This window comes from Panicum hallii, chromosome 9 (assembly GCF_002211085.1).
Source record: "Panicum hallii strain FIL2 chromosome 9, PHallii_v3.1, whole genome shotgun sequence".
Taxonomy (NCBI): Eukaryota; Viridiplantae; Streptophyta; class Magnoliopsida; order Poales; family Poaceae; genus Panicum; species Panicum hallii.
In genome coordinates this window covers 23,899,863-23,924,214 of record NC_038050.1, presented here as the reverse complement: position 1 = coordinate 23,924,214, position 24,352 = coordinate 23,899,863, and the positions used below count along the sequence as shown (strand labels likewise).

At 46.2% G+C, this 24,352-nt stretch overlaps 2 protein-coding genes across 3 annotated transcripts; one reads left to right on the top strand and one right to left on the bottom strand.

Moving 5' to 3' along the window:
- Positions 1–8,505: 8,505 nt before the first annotated feature.
- On the top strand, positions 8,506–13,606 carry LOC112872954 (ras-related protein Rab11D-like). Its single transcript, XM_025935989.1, has 3 exons — positions 8,506–8,587; positions 10,602–10,765; positions 13,018–13,606. The coding sequence occupies exons 1-3, from the start codon at positions 8,506–8,508 to the stop codon at positions 13,543–13,545; spliced, it is 774 nt and encodes a 257-aa protein (XP_025791774.1). The 3' UTR covers positions 13,546–13,606.
- A 3,268-nt stretch (positions 13,607–16,874) lies between these two features.
- LOC112873566 (homeobox-leucine zipper protein HOX8-like) lies at positions 16,875–19,453 on the bottom strand. Of its 2 annotated transcripts, none has more exons than XM_025936567.1 (3): positions 19,223–19,453; positions 18,546–18,955; positions 16,875–18,428 (listed from the first exon to the last, which is right to left on the bottom strand). In XM_025936567.1, exons 1-3 carry the CDS (start codon positions 19,281–19,283, stop codon positions 18,018–18,020), a joined length of 882 nt encoding a protein of 293 aa, XP_025792352.1. In that variant the 5' UTR covers positions 19,284–19,453; the 3' UTR covers positions 16,875–18,017. The 2 variants fall into 2 exon arrangements, with proteins under 2 accessions (XP_025792352.1, XP_025792353.1); XM_025936568.1 differs by having other exon boundaries at positions 18,546–18,952.
- Between the last annotated feature and the right edge of the window lie 4,899 nt (positions 19,454–24,352).

Genomic DNA, 24,352 nt, shown 5'->3' with positions numbered 1-24,352 from the left:
CACCTCTCCCACCTCGTCACGCTTCAGCTTGAACACCCACTTTAGCCTAATGGCCTGATGCCCAGCTTGGAGATTGACCAGCTCCCAAGTCTTGTTGTGCTCAACTGAGTTGATTTCAACACAAATTGCCACCCGTCAAGCTTCCTCCCACTCTGCCTCAGCAAAGGAGCATGGCTTCCCCGTGCTGGTGAGCATCAACTTTGCCTCCTTGAACTCTACTTGCTTAAGGCTTGGGTGCGGCTCACTGAGAAGTCTTTCATTGGGCGATAGCGCAATCAGGCATCATCATGGTCATTGTCGAGGTGCGAGTTGTTGCTGCCGTAGGTCGGGCAAGAACTCAGAGCAGCGTTTGGAGGTGAATCAGCACTTGGAGTGGGCCTCACGAGCACTTGAAGTGCCCTCCAAGTACTCGGAGTTTTACCAGCGGGAGTACAAGGAGTCGGGGAAGCAGTTAGAGGGGTCGCCTCATCCCCAGAAGTACTCGAAGTAGAGCTCGAAGTAGTCGGAGACATACCAGGAGGGGTCGTGGGGTCGGAGAAGTACTCGAGGGGGTCGGATCTCCCCCCAAACTTGGCGCAGACTCCTCCGTAACCACCGCAGCTTCCACCAGGTACTAGATGATGAAGTCATAGTTGCACCCGGTGTTGCCATCTTCCTCCTACGACTAGCTCCAGCTGTGATCTTCATCAAACACAACATTGCGCGCTGTGCGCACACGCTGTGTCACCGGGTCCGGCACCCGGTATGCCTTGACTCCTTCCTTGTAGCCGATGAAGATGCTGGAGTCAACCAATTTTCAAGCTTGCCGTGGTGCCCAAGTTCCTTCACGAACGCCAGGCACCCAAAGGTGCGCAGGAACTAGACCGCTGGCTTGCTTCCATGCCATGCCTCATATGGCATCTTGTTGGAGAGGGCCCGAGTGGGTGAGCGGTTGAGGAACACCGCCGTGCTCACCGCCTCCGCCTAATAGATGGATGGCATGCCCCTCTACTTCAGTAGGGCACGCGCCATAGCCTCCACCGACTGCTTGCGCCACTCCACCACACTCTAGTTATTCTGGTAAACTATCACACCTCCTTCATTTTCTTGGCATGCTGTATGGTTCCTTGTTTTCCAATATAAACTGAACCATTCTTGTGCTTTTTAGCTTGAATTACTGTTGATCCCATTCATACCTGCTGAAGACCTACCTGATGACTTATCAAGGGAATTACATATATAGGCAGCCAACTAAGAGATAGCTTGGTGGCTAAGTGTGACAGTTCATGTGTCTGTAATGCTATGCAAATATTTTCTTAGTGTGAAATATATGTTTATTTGTATAAAGCTCATGCGTGTTTGTGTGAAGCTTTTGAAAATTTAAAAGTGCAAATAAAAAGGGTATTTTTGTAATTACAGAAAAACCTAGGGTTGTTTTTGCAAAATGTGTTTGGATGGGAGGTAATTTCAAAATAAGTGAAAGATGGTTTTGTAAACATGTTTTACTTATTTTATGTCTTGTAAAAATATATATATATATTTATCCAAAAGTTGCATTTGAAATGCATGTGTTGAAGTGTGTAAAAAATTTTGGGTAAAGTGGTAAAAATAAGGGTATTTATGTGATTTTATAAAAGTACAAGTCCTTTTATGCAAATGTTTGATTTACAAAAGTAACTTTCAAATTTACTCAGGACTAAAGTGTAAAAGTGCAAGTCATCATGACATGTCTATCCAATCATTATGACGAGTCTATCCCGTCATTATGACATGTCATAAATGTTTGCATTTAGGTCCTGAATTTTATAAAATTACGTTCTTTAGGACAAAAGCAATTCAAATCCGACTTTTGTTCAAAGATTTACATGTAAAAATATAAGTTTTGAGTTTTTGATCTTGAGCCCTAAAGCAATGTTGTAGAGTTTGAAAAACTCTCCAACTTTCGTTTTGGGCATTTCTTCATTTAGGTTTTAAATCAACGGGAAATTTTGTTTTATACATAGGCCCTTGCAGTTTTCTATAATAGCGCACAAGTCCTTGGAAGAGTCCTACTTCTCCTTCTAAGCTATCCTTTCCTGGTGCCCCTCTTTTTCTATCCACCGGCGGCAGCCTCCTCCTTATCCATTTGTCTTCCCCTCTCCCTCTCTCCTCCTCCACTGGTTCGGCACAGGGGCAGCGACGGGCTGACGTTGGGCGGCCGGCGCTGGATCCAGGCAGGCGGCGCCGGCTCGGACGGAGGCCGGCCCAGGCGCGCGCGGGCGGCGTCACGCAGCGCGGGGCGCGAGCTGGTGCGGCGGCTCGGGCGCAGCCAGGTCGGGACGGGGGCGCGGCCCAGGCGGGTGAGGCGCGCGGGCAGGCGGACGCGCGGGGAGCGGATGCGCGGTGCGCGCGGTACGGCCTGGCGTGGGCCCAGGGGCGAGCGGCGGCCTGAGCGCTAGCTGCTGGCGGCAAGCGGCCGCTGGAGCGCGCGCGCGGCAGGCGGGCCCGGGGCGGCGGCCAGGGCGGCTAGCAGCGCTGGCTCGGCCGGGCGGCCGCGGTAGGAGTGGGGCGACGGCTCGGCGCAGCACAGGAGGCACTGGTGACGCGGCGTGGAGGTGCACAGGCGTGGAGACGCACGGGAGCGAGCCGGCGCAGGCGGTTGCGGTGCGTGGGGGTGGAAGTGGAGCGAAGCGGCTCGGGTGGCGAGGGCCAGTGGCGCGGGCGCACGGCGGGCATTGGTGGCGTGCGAAGCGTGGCGCGGGAGCGCGCTGGCTCGGGTGCGGAGGCAGGCCGGGCGAGCGGAGTCGCGCGTGAGCCGAGCGCAGGAGCGGGAGCTGGAACGTAGCATAGTGGAAGCAGCGCGTCGGCTCGGAAGTGGCGCGGGCTCAGGTGCGGGCGAGCCCGAGGCAGGGCGATGTCGGAGCAGAACGCGCGAACGGCTCAGGAGTGAGCTGATGCAGCACGACGCAGGCGAGTTGGCGTCAGGCGAGCACGAGAGCTGAAGCGACATGTTTTAGACGGTGCAGGAGCTCGCGTGCTGGAGAGCCAGTGTAGGCGCTGGAGCGGCAGGAACATGGGCGGTGCCGAGCGAGTGGCACGAGCGTGCGCGTGGTGGTGCGTGGGAGTTGGCGGTATGGGCAGGTGTTGAGCGGCCGGAGCAAGCACGGCACAAATGCAGGCGGCGTAGGCATGTGAGCGCAAGAGCAGGACCGAACGGAGGCAAACGGCCCGGAGCAAACAGTGGCGCGCAGAACGGATTCAGACGCGTAAGCGGCAGCGCCATGCGGGCCAAGAACGCGCGCGGTTCGAGCGTGCGCGGGGGCAATAGGGCAAGGCCGAAGCAAGCGACGTCGAGCCCCTGCGCAAGGACCGGCGGAGTGGCCGTATCGAAGATGCAGTTAAGGTGTTCGACAAAATGTTGGCCGCGGGAGAAGTGATGCCAACTGCGTTGATGTGCAATGCATTGATCAAAGGCCATCGAGGAAAGGGCAAGGGCAACGGAAGACACGGCCCTAATGCAAGTAGACCACGGTCTTCGCGAATGCAGAGGTGGAAGTGTAGCATGGCGAGTCGGAAGGAGAAGCGGCGAAACGAAGACGGCGGTTATAGCGCGGCGGTTTTGAAAGGAGCAACTGTGCGGGTGTGCCGACCGTGTCTCAGCGGCACACGCGCATGGGCAGTGAAGGCTTAACCCATGAGTAGGAGGATCTTGAGGTTCGCGGAGGATTTGGCATAGCGAACCCATTCGGCTCCATCATCTCGTCCCAGGAGTCCACGACATCCAGCAACACCTTTCTCTCGTCGATCGCTGAGCAAGACCACAAGTCACCGTGGAGATTACCCCTTCGACCATTCTCTACCCACTGCAATTCCCGGCAAGCTTCTTCGTCAATCACAGAATCTCGTCATCGTCGAGCTCATCTTATCGTCACCAATCCTATTCACCGCGGGAATTCACTTCCGTTGGTTCTTCTCCAAAACCAAGGTCTGCCCTGATTCTTTGAATCTTTCTAATGCCGGCAATTCCTTTGCCGGAATATCATCGTTAACTTCCTGTTATCTGTTTTCCCGAACCAGGGACTTGATTGCTATGTTTTAGAAAGTTTTAGAGTGTTCTTTATAAAATTTCCAAAGCTTTCTGTACATTCAAATCGACGAACTTCTACATTTCATAGATTTTCGTAGGAAGTTCATAAAAATGTAAAATCAGTTTTGTTTGAAACCCTAAGTCAAACTCTACAAGTTTTATGTTATGATCTTGAGTTGAAGTCCTTGATGTGTGGTCTAGGTCAAATGTTAGGGAATGAATGTTTTATTGTGCTTTATATTGTATGCTTGAGTTATAGCTAAGAGTAAGCTATAAATTTTATGTCATAAGTAGAAATGTGTGACATCTAGTTAATCCTGATATGCGAATGCTTAAATTCCTGCCGTCAAGATGTTATCCTTGTCTTGATCACCGTTTCCGTAAAATTCTCTTCCTATAAAGATCTTTGTCAATTCATGTGTATCTGTTGCTTAGCTTATACATCTCTGCAGTTGCATTTCAACCTCAGCTTTTGGTTCAGCTGCTAAGCATCCGTTTTCCTTAAGTCTATGATGTTCCTGTGTAATAGCTGTCAGTCGATACTTATACCATCGACTGGTTAGCTGATACGGTTGTTACCTTTCTAGTATCGACTACTGCCGATACAATTCTTTTGTCTGTCCTACATCGACTGCACAGAGTCGATGTATCAGAGAGACACACACAATCTTAGGGTTCTTACCATCGACTGACCCCAAGCCGATTTTGGTTGCTTTTCCATAATCGGTCAAGCACGGCCGATCAATCCTTAGTTTTTCCCATCCTTGTCCACACACTTCTATCAGCCGATTTATCGACTGAAGATCGGCTATATATCTATCGGCCATATACCCTTAACCACACTCCAATCGGCTATACGTCACTCAATTATTGTGCTGACGTAATCGAGTCGATATAACCACACCTAGTTACCTAGAATAACACTTAAGCACATCTCAGTTAAGACAACTGTTTTAGGAATCATCCTTCTGCCAGGGTAATCGATGCTTTTATCGATCACCTAGGAAATCGATGCACCTTTCCATCGGCTAAACCTCTGTTGTTTCCAATCGGCTCTGTTGTAACCCTCAACAAGTAGCCGATTCTAATTAGTTATCCTTCCAAAACTCTATCTAAGTTTAGTTTCAGATCTTTTTGGTTGTTACGTAATAGTGTATTATATGAGTGCTGGATTGCAACTTTGCTGTGAAATAAAATAGTTTTGTGTGCACGCTTGAATGGAATGTTGCATTGCATGTAGATACGACTACTTCGGCAATGATACCTACGAGATCTCCTCGGAGTCTACGGAGGCTGTTCCTGAAGACCAAATGAACGTCACCAAGGAATTAACTGAAGCCCCGAACCAAAGTTCGGAAGATATTGACATTTCTGACTTCAGACCCACCAGTAAACGCAAGCCCCGGACATATCCCATTACTTTATTTACACTGCAATCTATGTCTATCTATATTATATCTTGCATTAAGTCTAGGAATTGAAGTGAAACCCTAGATGCATAAATCTTAGGAATCCAATGTAATGCTCCCGAGTCCTTAACGGATAGATGCTCCGCTATTAGGACCGGTAGAAGTCGGGTGATTTCCTGTCACTCGCGCGATATAGGAGTTGCATGTTTACATTCCTGCAACCACTATAAGGATGACGGACAGGGTCATGTGCTGTATCATGACCTGGAAGTTTACCCTGTCTGTTTCGTTGAAAGTTGATAAGGTCGAAATGTGTGGTAGTGGTGGCTAAGCGTTTGAACAGTACTAGCCACATGCCGCGAAATATGGTAAAGCGGTAAGCCTAGTAACCAATCGGCCCGGTAAGTGGACATACCTCCCACCACTCGATCTTTATGTTATGTTCACACGCACCGACCTGTGGGAGTACGTTCTGCATGGTAGACAGGAATACGGGTTTTGTAGTCGCGCTACAGACGTATGTCCTGCACGAGTGATGTGCGTACGGTCCTGCAAGTCGCTTGTGGTGGCCTGTCCACGAGTCGGAATGAAAGGTAAACGGTTGCTTTGGAACGCCCTGTTGGTATTCCAAGCGTGTGTGTTAGGTTTACCTTGCAAGGTTGAATCTCGATTCAGGAATCGTCCGCCTCTCACGATGTATGAGACTGCTTATCCCTTTTACCACATTGAGTAAGAAGTGGAACTAATGATGGATAATCTTGATGGATGATAATCACTACCTTGCTTGCTTAGTATAGGTGCTAATCTAGAATAAATACTCAACTAGAAGATGAAAGCTAAAACTTGAAAGTAGTTCATACTCTTTGTTGCTTTTCAGCCGAAAATAAACCCAGAGCCTTTGCAATGCCTCCATGAGTCTAGTTATGGGCTAAAGTATACCCAACCCCGGGTAAACCTTGCTGAGTATTAGTATACTCAGCCTTGCTAGTTTTATGTTTTTCAGGCAAAGCCTTTGAAGATCCTACTCTTCCCCTGTCTTGGCCCTATGCTCTTCTAGAAGATTGGTCCGTGGAATGGGACCCGTCCTCGGCCAACATTGATGATCCCGAGTGATGTCGTACCCGGGCTTAGCATGACGTCCGTCTTGACGACGTGTTGTAATCATCGCGTATGTTTTCCACTGCCAAAAGCCAAAACTTCAACAGTTGTACTGTTCTCTCTAAGTTTGAAATTTCGTATTACTTTTGGAAACTCTTGTAATGTAGTCTTCCTATGATGTAAAATAAGATGGTGATTGTATCTCTGGACTCACCTTCGTGTGAGGTAACCTTATTTGATCCTGTGTATCGGTGGTTTATCGGGACGTTACCCGACAGGCCAAGGGATTATACCGTTTGAAGCACGTTGGAGCCCTCGGAAGTGGACTCACGTACTTGAGCCGGTATAATTCAGGTTGGTTCTGCCACACTAAGCAAAGGGGTAAAAAAGGAATAAAAGCTATTAGAACTACTAGACTTAACTATCAATCTCCCCCTAAGTCTAGCAGTTTTTACATAGAAATGAAAGCATAATTGGTGATAAGGTGCAGGAACCACCCACAGGACAAAGTGCTCACAGGCACCAACAACTAAAAGCCTTTATTCTATTGATCTTCCTCTAGGTCTTGAGAGGAAGCTTGTGCCGCGCTGGAACCATCCCAATCCTGTAACTGATGAAGTGTGCCGCGTCGGGATACCTCGGCTAGTGCAGGCCGTGGTTGACGGGATCTTCAATGTGGAATCCAACTTGGCATTCCAGGCTTGTGGTGCCTGCCGCAAGCTGTAGAGGGCCTTGTGTAGGTGGAGAACCTCGTTCTCCTTGCCGGGGGTGACAAATCCCGGCGGCTGGTGGACGTTGACCTCCTCCTTCAAGTCGGTGTTGAGGAAGGCGGACTTGACATCATGTGGTAGACGTGCTAGCCCTCCTGGGCTGCCAAGGCGAGGAAGAGACGCAAGGACTTCATCCATGCGATAGGAGCATCGTCATAGTTGATACCCTCGTCCATCTCCCGCTTCATCGCGGCACGCCATGCCGCGTGTCCCTCCGCCTCCGCGAAGGGGCAAGGCTCGCCATCGTTGTACGCTTTGACGCGAACCTCAGTGTTTGAGAGTGGCATGGTGAACTCTGCCAAGTGGGGCTCGTCGTGAGCCGAAGTCGACGAAGGTGCCGGAGTCACTGGAGAACTTGCTATAGTCGGTGGAGACCTAGGGATTGGGGTAGGCACGCTCCATGAAGAATAGCTGCCCACTCCCCCAGCTCCCTCGAAGTGTACGCAGTCGACGACGAAGTCACTATACGTTGTGGTCGAGCTGTCGTCCACCATCTCACCCCACGCCCAGTCTTGCCCTTCGTCGAACACAACGTCGCGCGCCATGCGCACATGTGCTGTCTCGAGGTCAAGGATGTGGTAGGCCTTACCCCCCTCAGCATAGCCGATGAACACCCCTAGGGTGCTCTTGTCGTCAAGGTTGCTGACATTCTGGAGGTGGCCGACCGCCGGCTTGTGCCCATGCCAAGCCTCTCGGCACCCGGTCATGTGGTGTGTGGCACCACTGTCGAGGAACCAGCCGTCGATCTTGTTGTTGCTGGTACCATCGCCGAGGAAGTCGTGCGCGCACGGTTCGTCAAGGTGGAGAGCGGTCCCGGCCGATGCCACTGGAAGTAGCTCGATGCCGCTACCCTTGGCGCCTCCTCACGCCTTGGGCGCCTTGCAGTCACCTATCGAGGAAGAAGGCTCCTCTTTCCTCCACTCCTTCTAGATGACGTAGGCGAAGTTGAGTTCGGAGTCGAGGACGGAGCTCCTCTAGCTCCGTGGACGCTCGTCGTCCTGATGCTGGCCCGTCTGCGCCTCCTGCGCTGCAGCCTGCTCCTCCCGCGTACTCCTTCGCACCTCGGAGTTGAGGACAGAATCAAGGATGGAGCTCCTCCAGCTCTGGGGATGCTCGCCGCCCCGGTGCTGTCCCGCCTACTTCTCTTGTGCTGTCTTTTCCTCATGCGCAGCAGCTGCACGCCATGCCCTGCTGCCACTGCGCGCTCCACGCTGGGCGCCAGAGCCGTGCTGGCTGTGCCGCTCTGGAGCCAACCATGGACAGAGGTGAGGGAGATGGAGCCGAGGGAGTGGAGGAAGCCGCAGGCCGCCGCTGCGCTGGCCTCCGTTATCGGCCGCGAGCTGGCACGCGTGCCTTGCCAGGCCGCATGCTGGTCCCCAGTCGAGGCGTAGCTGCCGGTCCTCCTTGCATGCGCTGTTCTGCTCCTAGCATGCGCGACTCACCAGCTGCACATTGCTCCTGCTACCCCGCGTGCCGCCATGCCTGCCTGGAGCCATGAGCACCCTACTACTGCTCCCCCTCATGCGTGCACGCACGGCCCTGCTCCTCCTCACGTGCCTACTGCATGCCCGTGCGCAAACGTAATATGCGTTGTGCGGCCTCTAGCCGCCCTCGTTGATGTTTTTTGAGGGGGTCCCTGCCCGCCCTTATATAGTCTGGGGGATAGGGTTACATAGAAATTCTAGCCAGATACGAGCTTACGAGTCCTACCGAGTACTACTCGAGTAGTTTTCTTTTGTTCCGACTAATCCTACTACGGTACGAGTAGTTACAACTGATGTAGGGCGTGGACCATGTCTAATCCTTATTCTAAAATATATACACCATGTGTGCAGTCCCACGGCCCTGGATCTAACACCGCGCGCTGCCACCGAGGGGCCCACGCACTGCCAGGTCCACGCTACCTGCGCGTGTCCAGCACGCCACCGGGAAGAAGGCCCGCGCGCCAGGAAAGGAGACCTGCGCCACCGGATCGGCGCCACCAACTCCAGCCGCGCTGCTTCCTCCCGCGCCCCGCGCGAGCCTTTTTGCCCGCGCCGCCACGCACTCCACGCGCAGCCTGCGCACATGCTCTGCGTCGCTCCTGGCCTGCCGAGCAGCTGGCTCCTCATCCACGCACGCACTCCTCGCACCGTGCGCCCCCTGCTCCGCCTCCTGCACGCGAGCCGCACTGCGTGCTGGTGCTTGAGAGCCGCTCCACTCCGCCTCCCACACGCTGCGCCACCGCGTGGTCCTCCGCCCGCCCGATCCGCAGCGCCTCTATGAAGAAGAGGGAACCTGCTTGAGGGCGCGGGGTTGCGTAGGGTGGAGAAGGGAAGAGGTGGAGGCCACGCCGGGGTTGGAGAGGAAAAGGAGCCGCCATCGGTGGTGTGAAGAGGAGGCGGTGGGGGTTGGAGAGAGAGAGCGAGAACGGGGGTGGCTGATAGGGGAGAAAGAAATCCTAGGCTCTTGATACGTATTGTTGTTCTATTTTCTCTCTCAACCAAAGTCCAACAGGCAGTTTGGGTTCATATATAGGCCGCCAACCAAGAAGTAGCTTGGTGGCTAAGCAAAAGGTTGAAAAAGGAATAAATGCTATTAGAGCTACTAGACTTAACTATCAGTTGATGCAATGTTTGGTTTCTCGTTCCATGGTAAATTTGCTCTTTAACCTTCCTTGCTGGTCTAATTTTTGTTCATTGATTTTAATGTGAAGCTTGTGCGAGAGATTAATAGTTTCCCTGTGTCTACCTGGACTTATTCCTTGTGAAGATTCCACATAATATGATTTCTAAAATAGGGTTATAGATTCGCAATCGAACTACAATCTTGCTGTTCCCTCATTAACAGAGTTGAGGAATTGAATTTCAGCATGGAAAACAAGTTAGACGTGGCTTAAGTAGACTGTCAAAGTGATAGTTATTCTTTCAGCTAAAACAAGAATGTTTCTTGAAATGGAAAATGCAGTTACTGACTGCTGTCAAATTCTGAGTGAACTCATTAACGACGCCATTTTTGGGTGGACAGGCTGGATTCTTGTTCTTTCAAATACAAGTTTTTTGGACTGGGTAATAAGCATAGTTTACGCCTTTACAGAGCAACCACAGCCTATTTTCTTGCTGAATTTTATCAAATCAAGAACAGGTTGCTAATTAATAAAATGCTGTCAGTACTATCAGTTAGAGTAAATTGAATCATATTGAACTCAAAAGAGTATGCAATCGTATTCCTGACATGCATCGATTGTGATTCTCATTTTTTTACTTATGTTTTTGCCTTTTACTGTGCAAATATTTACAGGAATACCTAGACCACCCTTTGATGATCTTATCCAAAGGCTTATTTCATTGAGGGTTATTGGAAATTCAGATAAAAAACCAGCAATTGTTTCTGTTGATATCCGTTCTGGATGGCATGTTCAAGAGGGAGATGTTGATGGAGAAGGGATTAAACCTGATATGCCAGTTAGCATCCTACTCTTAGTGCCTGCGGTGTGTCTAGGTGTCACTGACTGCCCCAAAGCTCTGTGCAAAAAAGTTCACTGGCCCACACCATTCTCTTGGGGGTAGGTTTTGTTCCCCTCACCTATTTTGAACAAATATGCAATTAAGCTTCCTCCATACCCTGGCACATCGATGTGCGTGAGAATTGGAAAAGCTCCATATGTTGACATTTCATCTCTCAGGGAGAACTATATTTCCCAAGAACAGAACTTCTTGAGAGTCAAGTTTGTCGAGGGTGGGTAAAATGGTGGGTTTCGTTTGCTAAATAACTAACATTGATTCATGGGACTGGTGCTATGGCCTTCTTGCCATAGGTTGTAGTGGGTGGCAGCAAATCATCAAGAGAATCATCAATAGAGTTGCATGTTGTTTTGTGCTAATGTTATACTACTAGAAATTAAGCTGCCTAGATAAATATTCACGGGATGTAAATGAATCTCACCATATATCCCTTGAGATCAATCAGAAACAATATTAGAGCTATGATGAAAAAAGATACTCATACTGCAGTCTATTCTTTGAGGATATCAACTTTACATACGATTAGTAAGCTGATGCAATGAATTCATTTGTAGCTCAGCATATTTATTTCCAAAAATATACCAAATGGATTTCTTTGGTGCCCCTACCTATTTCCTAACGAGCATGCAACAGTTAGGTATGTTTTGCTTTGATGATGCCATTTTGTATGTTAATGACTTTAAAGAGTTGTAGCTTTGTGGGCAGTGATGATAGTTGGCAAATTTGAGTGATTGAAAGAGTGAACATGGGAAGGTCATGGTAGTTATCCTTGTGAACTATTGGATTTGCCGTATAGGATTTTAACTTCGTTCATACTAATAGTATATTTTGACTTCGTTCATACTAAGAGTGAACAGTTAGATATTGTTAATTTTAACTTCGCTCATACTAATAGCATATTTTGACTCCTGAGACATTAATGCATGATACTGCTATGGTATAACTTGCTCCAGTCATTTAATATACTTGTTTTTGTGCAAGGGTTTTGGTAATGTTTCTACTTATAGCCGGCAACTGTTGGTCCACTTTGCAACCTCTTTTAACATTGTGGGCGTAACTGATTTGTTAGATGCCTTGGGGCCTGGCCGAGTGGCCAAACCAGGCCAGTGTAGACCTGGTTCTGTGCATGCAGGGTGGCGTGTTTAGTTCGCATGGCCCATGTGAGCCAGGTTGATCTTGCCAGCGTTTGGTTGGGTGGGCAAAGGACAGATGGTCACAGACTGCAATGCATTTCACGCCCACGTGTGCCTCAGGTTGCAGCCCCTCAGCCTGGCTTGAGGGCGAAGTCCAAACTCCATGTTCCCGTCTTGCTTAACTCTCCTAAGGGAATCTGGCACGGCTCCGTCCTGTCTGTAGGGTCTGGCTTGGCAACCAAACATGACTGTCCTGCACTAGTTGGGCCTGGGCCGGGGGTTGGGCCACCCAATCAATCATACCTTGTATGAATTGTGTTAAATTACGCTCACGTAACTTTGAATGCGGTTTCGACTTTAATTTTCCCTCTTTGGTTCTCTGCAGACTTTCTAAAGTTTATTTATAACAAATGTCATGAAATTATTCAACTAGAATTCAATGAGTCAAATTTGAAATTGGCATGCTAGTTAGATGCAATTTTAATAAGATTTTCCTCTTGCAATAAAGGCATACGTTTGTTTAGTTTAATTTTGGTGTGTGTTTTCTTCTCTGTAGATTGACATTTGCACCGCTTGCCTGAAATTGGACAGTTCCTTTTGGTTATTTTCCAGTGTTTGCACACATTAAATGTCATGGCCTAAGTTCTACTTCATCGTTCATGTTTATTCAACCACTCAATTAAGAAGTGTGCGGATATATGCATTCAAAGTTTCTAACAGGTGGATTAATTTCCTCTAATAAAGAACAACTACTGGCAACAATTTGTTCAAATGCCTGTTGTAGCTATCTTTATGCTTATGGTTTCTAAGTGCACAAATGCTTGCAACTAACCATAGTAATATTTTGTTCAGGCTGCTGCGGTTGCTGTTTTCCTATTATTTGCATTTCTCATTTGAACTGTATTTTCTTTTGCACCTATAGATGTGATAGACAATATGCCGCTTACTGCTAATTCCATGCGTTGGGTATCCTGCATATTTAGACAACTGTCTTATCTGTACTCACAATTGTCACCCTGTAGAAAGAGAAACGTTCCCAGTTGAGACATCATGTCATAGCATTTCACACTTCATCTGAACTATCATATCTTTGTTTTACCACCTACTAACTTGGCAACTTCTCATGCTGGTTATTTCAATCGCTACAGGTATAGAGCTGTCACAAGCGCGTACTACAGAGGTGCTCTAGGAGCTCTGCTAGTCTATGATATCACCAAACGCCAGAGCTTCGACCACATTCCTCGTTGGCTGGACGAGCTCCGTGGCCATGCCTACAAGAACATTGTCATCATGCTGGTTGGCAACAAGAGTGACCTCGAGGAGGAGCGTGCTGTGAGCACCGAGGATGCCAAGGAGTTTGCCGACAAGGAGAACCTCTTCTTCCTGGAGACCTCAGCGCGGCAGGTCACCAATGTCGAGAATGCCTTTCAGACCGTCTTGACGGAGATCTTCAAGATCCACATCAAGAAGAACATGGCGGCAGACCCCAAGGCCAACGGTGCTGCCCCGTCACTGGCAGGGAAGAAGGTCCTCATCCCAGGCCCCGCCCAGGATATTCCCAAGAGCAAGTGCTGCAGTTACATGTGATATCTTGCCCGGATTTCATTGGGTTTGTGTGCGTCGAAAATATTCATGTGATGTTTCTGGATGTACATCTCGACTGGAATAGATTTGAATTACTGATTATTTTGATGTGCGGATTGAAGGGGTCGATATCATAGTTTAGATTTGTCACTCGTCTCTATGGTGACACGAGGATAGGGAGCGGGTAGAAAAGCTCTATTTGCATAGACTTGTGGAATTAATTACAAATACCAATGCACGTCGATTGCCTTGAAGCCCCTATGTACTGTAGCAGCAATGTATGCCGATTGCTCAATGATGCCTACAAGCCCCTATCTGTGATAGACATGCATTGAACATTGAACTCCTTGGCATGCATTGAACACCGAACACCTTCCCTTTCAGTTTATAGTTTACTTTTTTTTATCTCATGTCAAACTTCTCCAAACCATGTGATGCAAATGATGCAAAATGGAGGACGAAATAGTAAGCCAATGGAATTAACCTCCTCCATCTATTCCTCAACCACACAACCCCCTCCATCTCACTTCGATCCACTTGCCCATAGGCCATAGCACACATCCACTTGTGAGACGTACAATATATAACAACAAAATATGTAAAGTAAATAAAAGTAACAACGCACATAGATTGATTATTCATTTGGATTTTCTAATCACGCTCTTTTTCCTTTTTAAACCCAAATCGTTCTTCTAGAACTTTTTTCCTTGTGGCATATTTTTTTCACCGATATGATCCCGCATTTGTGTGGTTGAAGGGGAACATGGAACATGCCACCCTACTTGCGACCCAACCTCTTAGCTGCCTCACATGCCACGAATCTTCCAAAGCTCAATCATGATGACATTAACAAAACCGCAAATCATTTTCTTAAGATATCTTTGATCTCTTGAGATTAGTAAGATCGTGTTTGGTTCTAGATGGCTAAACTTTAGCCCCGTCAGATTATTTAGGAGTATTAAATAAAATCTGCTTACAAAATTTTTTCACACATGTGTGCTAATTCGCGAGACGAATTTAACGAGCATAATTAATCTATAATTTGCAACAGTGATGCTACAGTAATCATCCGCTAATCATGGATTAATATACATCATTACATTCGTCTCGTCCAGAAGTTCTACAACTAGTTTTGTAATTAAACTTTATTTAATACTTTAAATGATAAGATTTCTTTTAATATGACAGGGCTAAAATTTAGCCCTTCGGAACCAAACATCCCCTAAGTTTACTAACACTCACCATGAACAAGTGGCAATGTACCCACTTAATGTCCAGTTACCATTTTACCACTGTGTCAGAATATTTTGTGCGTGTCCTTGCGAGAATGCACCACTTCATTAGATCCTCCATTGACACGGCCCATGATGGTGTGCAAAGAAAATGGGACCAAGCTGTACACAGCGAGCTCACGGGGGTGTTAGGAGCACCGTATACATAAGTAATAATAGGCAAGGCACGTGGCCTAATATTAAACTAAATAAGAAAAAAATTATATTTCCCAAATATATCCAAATCAAAATCTAACTGTGCCACTGTATTTCTTGCAATCAAATTTTCAAAACAAGATCCCACTTGAATACGTTTGGATAAATTTTTAGCGAAACAATTTTATTTTAAGCTGGAACAAATGTTCCAGCATAATAACAAGATGTTCCGCCTTTTGGAATAATTATTTCAATATAATTAAAAAATGTTCCACCTTCTTGAACAATTATTCCAAATGAATGAATGAAGAAAAATAAAAAACCACCAATAATATTGCATCCCTTCATGGCCATGTGCATGCACGATTTGGGCTGGTGGGGTGCTGATTTGGGCCGGCGGGGTGCTTGTGCGACGTACAGGATCCACCCGTCACGTGCTGGCGGGGCTGCCGGGAGGAACGGTCGACATTTGCCGATCTCTCGCTGTGATGGCCCAGGGAGTCAACAAGTTTCCGCCGCCATACTGTGCTGGCCATGTGCTGCCATCCTCCGCCGCGTTGCTACCATCCAAAACGACGACGGTGTGCACGACTGACTCGCCGAGGATAGAGGAGGAGGAGGGCAACTCCGGCCGCCGGTCATGGAGGTGGGCTGCCCCTAGCCTAGCTGTTTGCGAGCCATGCCCATGTGTTTCCTAGGCAATATTTTCCATTACAAAGCTACATAAAATGGGCGTAATTTGTTTCCAAGTTGCGATGTTTGTTACTCTCTTACCCCATAGCAAATGTGTTAGTTACAAAATTGTTTCCTAGTTTTAAGCATGATTTTGAATCGCCAGCTAAGGCGTTTAGCGGTAGGGCTGCCGTTACGGCGTTTTTCTAAATACTATAAGCTATAGCCGGCTATTTGAAATCTTAATTTTAAGTGCTGCATGTCCAAATTGAAATCTTGACCACTAATCTCCTCAGTTATAAAACATATATAGAAAAATTATAATGCTACAAAACTGCCTTTTTTGACACAAACCTGTGCATAACATTGTTAATATGTCTGATGCTATTTACAAAAGAATAGGGAAGAAAACTTATTTTGATTTTCATGATTTTCTCGGAACGGAATCGAATATGATATTGTCTGAAACAAATATGGCATCAGTAATTCGGTATAACGGAAAAATAAAAAAGGAACTATCCAATTAAAAACACCTTGATATCGGTTAGGAACTGATTATTCTTAATTGAAGCACCAAACCATAGCACAACGCCATATATAGGAACGACCAATCGATATTTCACAAGCGACATACTTGATACTCCCTTTATTGATCGGTGTACACGTAGTTTAGAACAAGAAAGTCTTCGAATGTATATTTTGAATTACATTTTCAATGGCTACAGAAACAACATCATTTTAACAATAGTTTGAATGTATAATGAGTTGGATGCAACTTCTTTACACTACACATCAATGTAGTTTGATTAATTGCTGGGTTCAACATCAGTATAATTTGATAAGCCGCCGGGGGAGGGGGATGTCGTATCTCTAAAGGACAGAGCCATACATAGGACGACTGATCCATATTTCGGCACTCCCTCACTCTATTCATCAGTGTAAACATATTTTAGAATTGAATGAGAAAATCTTGAAATGTAGATTTTTATCTTTGATTCTTCATTACATTTTCAATGGCTACGAAATCAACATCATTTAGTAGTAGTTCGAATATTAGTAATGTAATTTGATTATTTTTGGTTAAACACCAACATAATTTTGATTAGCCAAGGGGCTGTCGATCGTCTCTCCATGTGGTCTGAGGTCTTTTAATTTTGTCAACATCTCTATTGGCGGAGCATACATAAAAGAGCATTCACTCAACATCAAAAGAGTGGCACATATACACGCTCGTTATTAGTTTGTCCACTTCAAATGCGCACCCTGATCTCCTCGCAGATGACACTTCCACTCAAATTAACTAGATCGCTCCCATACACACTCCGCATACATCACATTACATTCAAACTCAGGTGATGTCAAGATCACCCAATGACGACGTCGCTGCTCATGCACACATGAAAAATATTGCGGGCAGATATGTTGGATCTGAGCCATTGGCTTAGCTCATTGCGCGCATCGCTTTCCAAGATGCATCTAGAAGAGAGGCCGGGCCGGGCCGGGCCCACACCAGCCGGTATCTTATACTAGTAGGCAGGTCACCCTGTAGGCGCTTGCGTTGCTGGTCCTCACCGGAGCATTACAATATTGTGTGGAGGGCCGGGCCGCATTCTCCTCTCTCCCCTTCCTTTCAGGCGGCAGAGCTAGCTAGAGACCTTTCTTTTGCGCCGCGCCATGGTTTTTTAACAAGCCCACTTGTCGCTATCACGCTTGCATCAGTAGCTTTGCATTGGTTTGCTTCACTTCCATTGTTGCCTAAAGAAGCACATCCTAAGATGAAAATCTAGGCACAAATATGGCATGTGAAAAGTTTACTTTTACCACAGATAGATCACTTCAAAGTTCAAACACAAGGGGCGCGGCTAACTTACTCTCACTCGTTTTTACTTTTCACCCTTGTTCCATGATCTGCCTCCACATATATATATTTGTACTATATATAAAGTAAATGATTTACAACAGCTAGGCTTTAACTTGTAACCTAGCTAGAATGAAGACCAAGTACTGCCTACCCCCAAAGCCTCCAGTTTACATTTGCACCCTCAAGCATTTCCTTAATCCTCTCTCAGTCTCCTTATTAATCCTCTCTCTCCCCCTCTCTCTCTTAATTTCCTCCTGTGTTTCTACATGTAGCTATCTCTCTCTGACATGAATGTGACAGAAGGATATATATACTTGTCAACAGTTTATGAGAGAGACAGAGAGATGTCTAAGAATTAACCCAGGAACCTATCTCCTCCTTCCGTTGCCTGTTCCCCAGCCGGTAAAAACTATAGAAATTGACTCTACCTAGTTACCCCCCATGCATGCATACACAGCGCCATATTTTTACAGGAATTGTGGACACCAATTCTCCTGCCAGCCAACAGCTCACCTCTACCAACCCTCGCCGCCGTACCAGCTGCCGAGGCCAGAGCCCTGCTCATCCGCGAAGAAACCGTGGGCGGCGGTAGCGCTGAGGAAGCCGTCCGCTTCCTGGTCCAAATGGGAAACCCCATGGTACAAGGAAGAAGGAAAAGAGGAGTTCAGGGAGCTCGATGAGGCCAGGAACGAGGTGAAACCCGTGAAGCTCGGGTGGGGTTGGTGCTGGTGCTGATGGTCGAAGGCCGCGCCGGAGTACGGCGACGCCTCCTCGTTGAACACGGCGCTCGAGTCGCTGTCCGTAGACCCGTCCTTGTAGACAGTGGCGACGGCGGCGGCTGTCCCCGCCGCAACCGGCAGCATCTCCTCCGCGGACTCCAGCTTCACATCCATCTGCCTCTCCACCTTCTCCCTCAGCTCCCTTATCTGGACATGGACACATGGCTTCTTGGTCAGTCAATTGATCTATACGGCAACAAGCGTGGCGAGGTACAAGATAGCCAGGGGGAGTGGAGGCCTGGAGGGAGCTCGATCCGTCAGTACCTCGGCGGCGAGGGCGTCCTTGTCGCGGCGGAGCGCATCGCATTCGGCGCGGAGCGCGTCGTGGCGTGCGCGGAGCGCGGCGAATTCGCGCTCGATCTGCTTGGTCTTCCAGCGCGCGCGGCGGTTCTGGAACCAGACGGCGACCTGGCGTGGGTGGAGGCTGAGGTCGCGCGCGATCCGGGCCTTGCGCTCCGGGTCCAGCTTGTTGTCCACCTCGAAGCTCCGCTCCAGCGCTCGCACCTGATCCGCCGCCAGACGCCTCTTTTTCTCCCCGAGGCCGCCGCGGGACCCTGCGAGCTCCTCATCGTCCTCCTCCTCGTCGTACGCCCCGGCTTCCACGTCGTCGCGCTCAGCCGCGGCGGTGCCATCGCCGTCCACTCCGTGCCGCTCCATGTACCTGCAGCTGTCTTCTGCAAGCAAGAGAGATAAAGAGTAGATTAATTAATGGCCAAGTTGTGTAGCCTGTTGTTAATTTGATGTCTGTCACCCTGACACTGATCCCTATGGTTGTTTCATATTCTTCAAAATGTATATTAATAATATGCTCAAGATATTAGCTAGAGCAAAATGTGGAACTGAGAAGCAAGCAAATCATTCGCCATAAATTTGTTGTATTTCTCATATTTGCATGCAATTAAAGAACAAATATAGAGTGAAATTGGGAACTTGTTGTGTACCTTGTTGATCTGTGGTTGCTTGGCTGACCATTGAGGATCCTCTGGTGGTGGGCCTCTTCATGTGTGCTCAATTCTTGACGGAGAAATGAAGCAGCAGAGAGATGGATCTTGCTATAGGAAAGAGGATCTAGAGCACTGCACTTGTTGAGCTAGAGAGAGAGAGGGGCAGGAGAGCCTGGATCTACAAGTAAACAAGCTGGCACTATAGAGGGAGAGAGGTGGGCAGGGAAAACAAACATGCAAGAGGCCAAGGAGAAGTATAAATAAAAGCAGCGGTTGGGTTGGGCATGTGGGCTGTGTAGGGATGGCATGTGGCAGGGATATTTGATGCCTAATATGTTATCTTTGACAGGTAAGGGCTTCCTAGTTTACAATTTTCTCTCTAATTGCCTTAGAATTGACTGATGTAATTACAATGTATCTAAAGAGGGCCATAAATTCCATAATTCTGTCCATACAATTTTATGATTTCACTATGCTGGATTTGCCGGATCGATCTGATTCCAAGACATAGACTTATACATTGCAAAAATAATATTTAATCTTAACTTTTACAAAAATTCTTGTATGAGTGGGGTAAAAAATTGTGTACAATCCTGTTGTGATTTATTACATGTGCATGTGTCATCAAATCGATCATAATTTGCTCAAATATAAGATCATTTGTTTGCACTATGACATTTTGCAAATATAAGATCATGAATGTATTATTGATGAAATACATGATAAAAATCTAATGCACTTTTTAAAATCAAATAAAACCACATATTCTTCGTAGACTGCCTTCCTACAGGAAAATTTCGGTCTAATTTTTGGATCGTAATTCTGAGAACCTTAAGGTGTACAACACTCACTACTATGATTATTATGACTGTTTCTATTCTTTCTATAAGAAACAATGGTAACAAAAAAATCAAAATTAATTCCTCTGCCCCCACGAAAAGATTTTCTATTGCATAATTTTGGCCTATTCAAAGTAAGAAAACTTTCAGAATTAGTTGAATATTATTTATGCACGTGGACTAGTTGGTTAGCACTATGGCAGAAAGAGGAAAGCTAGTGTGAAATATTCACTCTTGTAAATTTTGTGTTAAGACATAAAAATGCTGTATGAAACTGTGTTGGGTTTGGTATTTTTAAAGGAATATTGTGCCTTAGTACTTCAGTTGCCGAAATCATGTTGAACAACGTATAGTTGTGTAATAGAATTATAGAAATAACAGAAAAATATCTATACATCTCATTGTGTTGTGTAGTGGTGACAACTTTATTGAGTATACAACCTTCACGTTTTGTTGTTATTGAAGATATTGAAAATTCACTATAATAAACAACGTAACTGCCTTTTCTCTGCGTCGTGAGCACAAAGCTAACTATTCTTTCACCTTTTATGTTCAAAAAAATAACTGCCTATATGCATTAATTTGCATAGAGGTTGGAAATCACAACTATGTATTTGCAATAAGCAACTGATGCCTATGATTGAACATATTTTAGTGTTTACATTTGTATACAATTCGAATGCATATGCCACAAGTAACTTCAATGTTTGCTAGTTCAGCCACAAAGTATCCTGATGCTTAGATAATCTGACCATGGTTACGGATGACTCTAGTTTAGCTAACATGCAATTGAACTCCAACGAATACAATATTTCTCCTAACACTTTTAATTAATATTTTCTCTCTGGATGGAACCAGAGAGTGTACATTAATTATCATCAATATTTTTACACTACCCTTACCAGCAAGTAATGCCACAAATACTGCAAAGTCAATTATAACAGCCGGGTTTATAAAAAAAATAGTAAATAGACTTGTTCAAATGTGAACTCAATCACTAATGGTACAGCGAAGACTTTTCAGAAAATTAAATTGAAACTATCAGTACGATGGAAGATAATTCTAGTCTTTACCAGAATAGCTTGTAGGCGTATTATAGTATTACGCAGCAAGAAACTTGTGTTCTTGTACTAAAGTTCACATTCAAAATTGCTAAATATATATGCTCGCATATGTCAGCAGTATTCGTTTGGACGCGTGTTGCATGCTATCGTTATTCATAAACATTAAATTTTATCAAATGGCGTGCAGTGATTTTGGTATACATGTGTATCTATAGGTAGACGCAAAACGTGGAACCATTATGGTGCGCACTTCGGTCCATTTTATGAAGAATAAATATTCTTTTATGTTTTTCCAAATCGGAAATATAAGAATGGATGTCAATTAAATGATAGTTCGTGTTGTTCTATCTCTTCTACTGAAGTAGGAACTATGCACGACAAACCTTACATGCACCATTATCTCTCATCCTTCCGAAGCACTAATATTCAAGACGTTTTATCGTGTACCACTACAGCACACAAGGCTATCACCCGTAGGTCAAAAATGCCATCACTGCCGGTTCCAAGATCTGTTGGATCAGGATCAGTGCTGATGGATTGGACCATCATTACTAGATCTAGAACCGGCAGTGATGCCTTATCAGAAAAAAAATAAGCTGTCGCCCCACTTGCCGCAGCTCCGTTGATATTTCTTAACGACTACGAATAAGTCCGTAGTGCACGGATATACCGCTATAGCACTTCACCCGGAGAGTATTAAGGGTATCGTATTTTCTTAGGAAACGGAGGTGTAACGTCTTCTAACTAATTTACCCTGAAGAACAAGAGGTAGAATGGTCTGTCTAGCGTGATTGGTCTATGAGAAAGGATCAAGGAAAGATAAATTTAGATTTAGGCTGCTATTTGTTTACTTCTAGCACCGGTCTGACCCTGGTTTGCCAAGGACCTCCAGCTATTAGCTCTACTCCGAACCCGAACATAGGGGAATTTACTAACCACAAAAGATTTCATAGCGGATGAATAGGACTGTCACCACCTGCCGTCTACCCATCAACACCGTCGACTACTATTCTAGCATTGTGCAGGGTTATCCTATTTTTATTAGGGGCCCTCTACTAGAGTATCTGCTACAAGAACGGACGATGAACCCGTAAACGAATAACAACATAAGGATAACTTTAACAAAAGCTTACCAAGAGATGAACCCAGACACTTACTCAAATGGATCGTATCCGTCGAGGTACAAGGTCGGAGAGAGGCCGACAAGTCCCGCTCTCCTCCACACTTTCTTCTCACACACTCCCTATCCTAATTTTACAAAGGGTGGTGGAGTCCCTCTAATCTTCTTCCCCAAAATATGTTGTCTTTGAATGGGGGGAGGCCTCCTTTTATAGCTTGAGATAGCTTGAGAGGTCGGTTCCCGCCATCTCTAAGTAAGAAAACATCAGCCACCACCTTTGAGAAGATAAGGACGATCCTCCTACCAAAGATCTGGTCGCCAGGAAGGCGTCCAGGTTCGGCCGAACCTGGGGTTCGGCCGACCCTAGGCGGAGCCTCCATAGCCCCACCTTCCTCTGGATAGCTAACATGTGGGTCCTAGCATTGATCCTTGATGATTTGTGCCTTGATGCTCCCGTTTGGTCTGATTTGTGGGCCTTTCGATCCTATGTAACACAACAGTTGATCTTATGTGCATTTCTCGGGTGTGCCATGCGTGATTTTCCTTAGTTTTCGTACCTGCATATCACAATTCACCAAAACTTATGGAGTTGATTAGAATAAAACCCTATAGCTAAGTTTGGTGTTTATTTTTATATTAAAGACGCAGAAGTTGACGGTTAAGTTTGTGAGTTAAGGACCGTCAACAACGCCCCCACACTTAGCCCTTTGCTCGTCCTTGAGTAAAGGTTTGAGGGCTAAGGTGGATACAACTCCCTTTGATGAAACCTGCATATAAGTTACTCCAAGCTTCTTCCAATCCTTGTGAATCCTTTGAGTGGCTACCATGCTTTCTTGGGTAATTAAAGAATGGAACGATGCAGACTTCAGGTTCCTAGCTCTTCCTGCTTAGAAACTTAGGTTTTTGATTTTGAAAAGGAATAGTCTTGCTCCTCAAATTATTTTCTCGAATCACTCCTTTTATTTTGAGTCCTCACTAAGGTAGAGTAGTTGCCTTCTTTTCTCTTATCATCTAATCAGGCTATGTGGAGCTCAGGGTAGGCGTAAAGAGGCATGCTTGCTTAGCTCATGTAGCTAAGTCAAAGATGAGATCCAAGAAGATATAAATCATACAATCTGATAAAAATGCGTGAGTGTGTGGTCTTTGTGTATGAACTCCTTTTTGTATGGCTCTCTCCTTTATTTTTGATATTTGGGATGTGGGTTATCTTTGATGTAGCACTGGCCCGATCTTCCGATAGTATGGGTAATTCAATTGGTGAAGAACTCAACATTGGCGATCTGGGCATCTAATCAGACATGATTCGAACCCCTGCAAAAGTTATCAACCAAGCACAATTTGATTGACCTCGCCACGAAGGCTTTCCCTGCAAGCGAATCAAAGAACACAAGCAAGAAAGGGTAAACTCGCAATCTGAAATTGCAGATGTATATGAAGCAAAGAACAAGACGGGGTTCAAGCCCTGATCGCAAAAGGACTAATCGCTGTAATGGTGTAGAACAAGAATGGAGGCCCTGATTCATAGTAAAAGGACTCGACGTCATAGGTACAATGAAAAAGATCTATTTCTCGATGGAAAACTAGAACTAAAAAAATCTAACCCTAATGTGGCGGCTGCTACTGAGTTTATACCGAAGGGGGAACATCCTAGGGTTGAGGATGACTAGGTGGGGACGTTCTCAACCTGGGCTTAAGGCCCAACACGATACAAGGCTGACTTGGCCCAAAATAGGTGATGTAGTACCTTGTCATGGTCACACAAGAAGTAGTCGTATGAGTTGTTGAAGTAGTAGGAAGTAGTCATACGAGTTGTTGAACTAGTCGGAAATAATCGTATGAGTTGTTGAAATAGTCGATCGAGCTTCAGAAAGTACTTGATTGAGGCACCGAGTAGTCGTACTTATTGAGGAAGTAGTCGTAAGCAGACGATGAAGAGATACGGGCAACGGTATCAACATACAGAGTTGGTGAGTAGGGACTGTTAGTGAACAATACCAAATCTCAGATGTGAAGACCAAGTTGGTGACGACTTATAACTCGTAGAAGACCAAATCTCGGGTGTATCCAGCATGGTGATATCCTCATCAATCTTTTTCTATTTTTT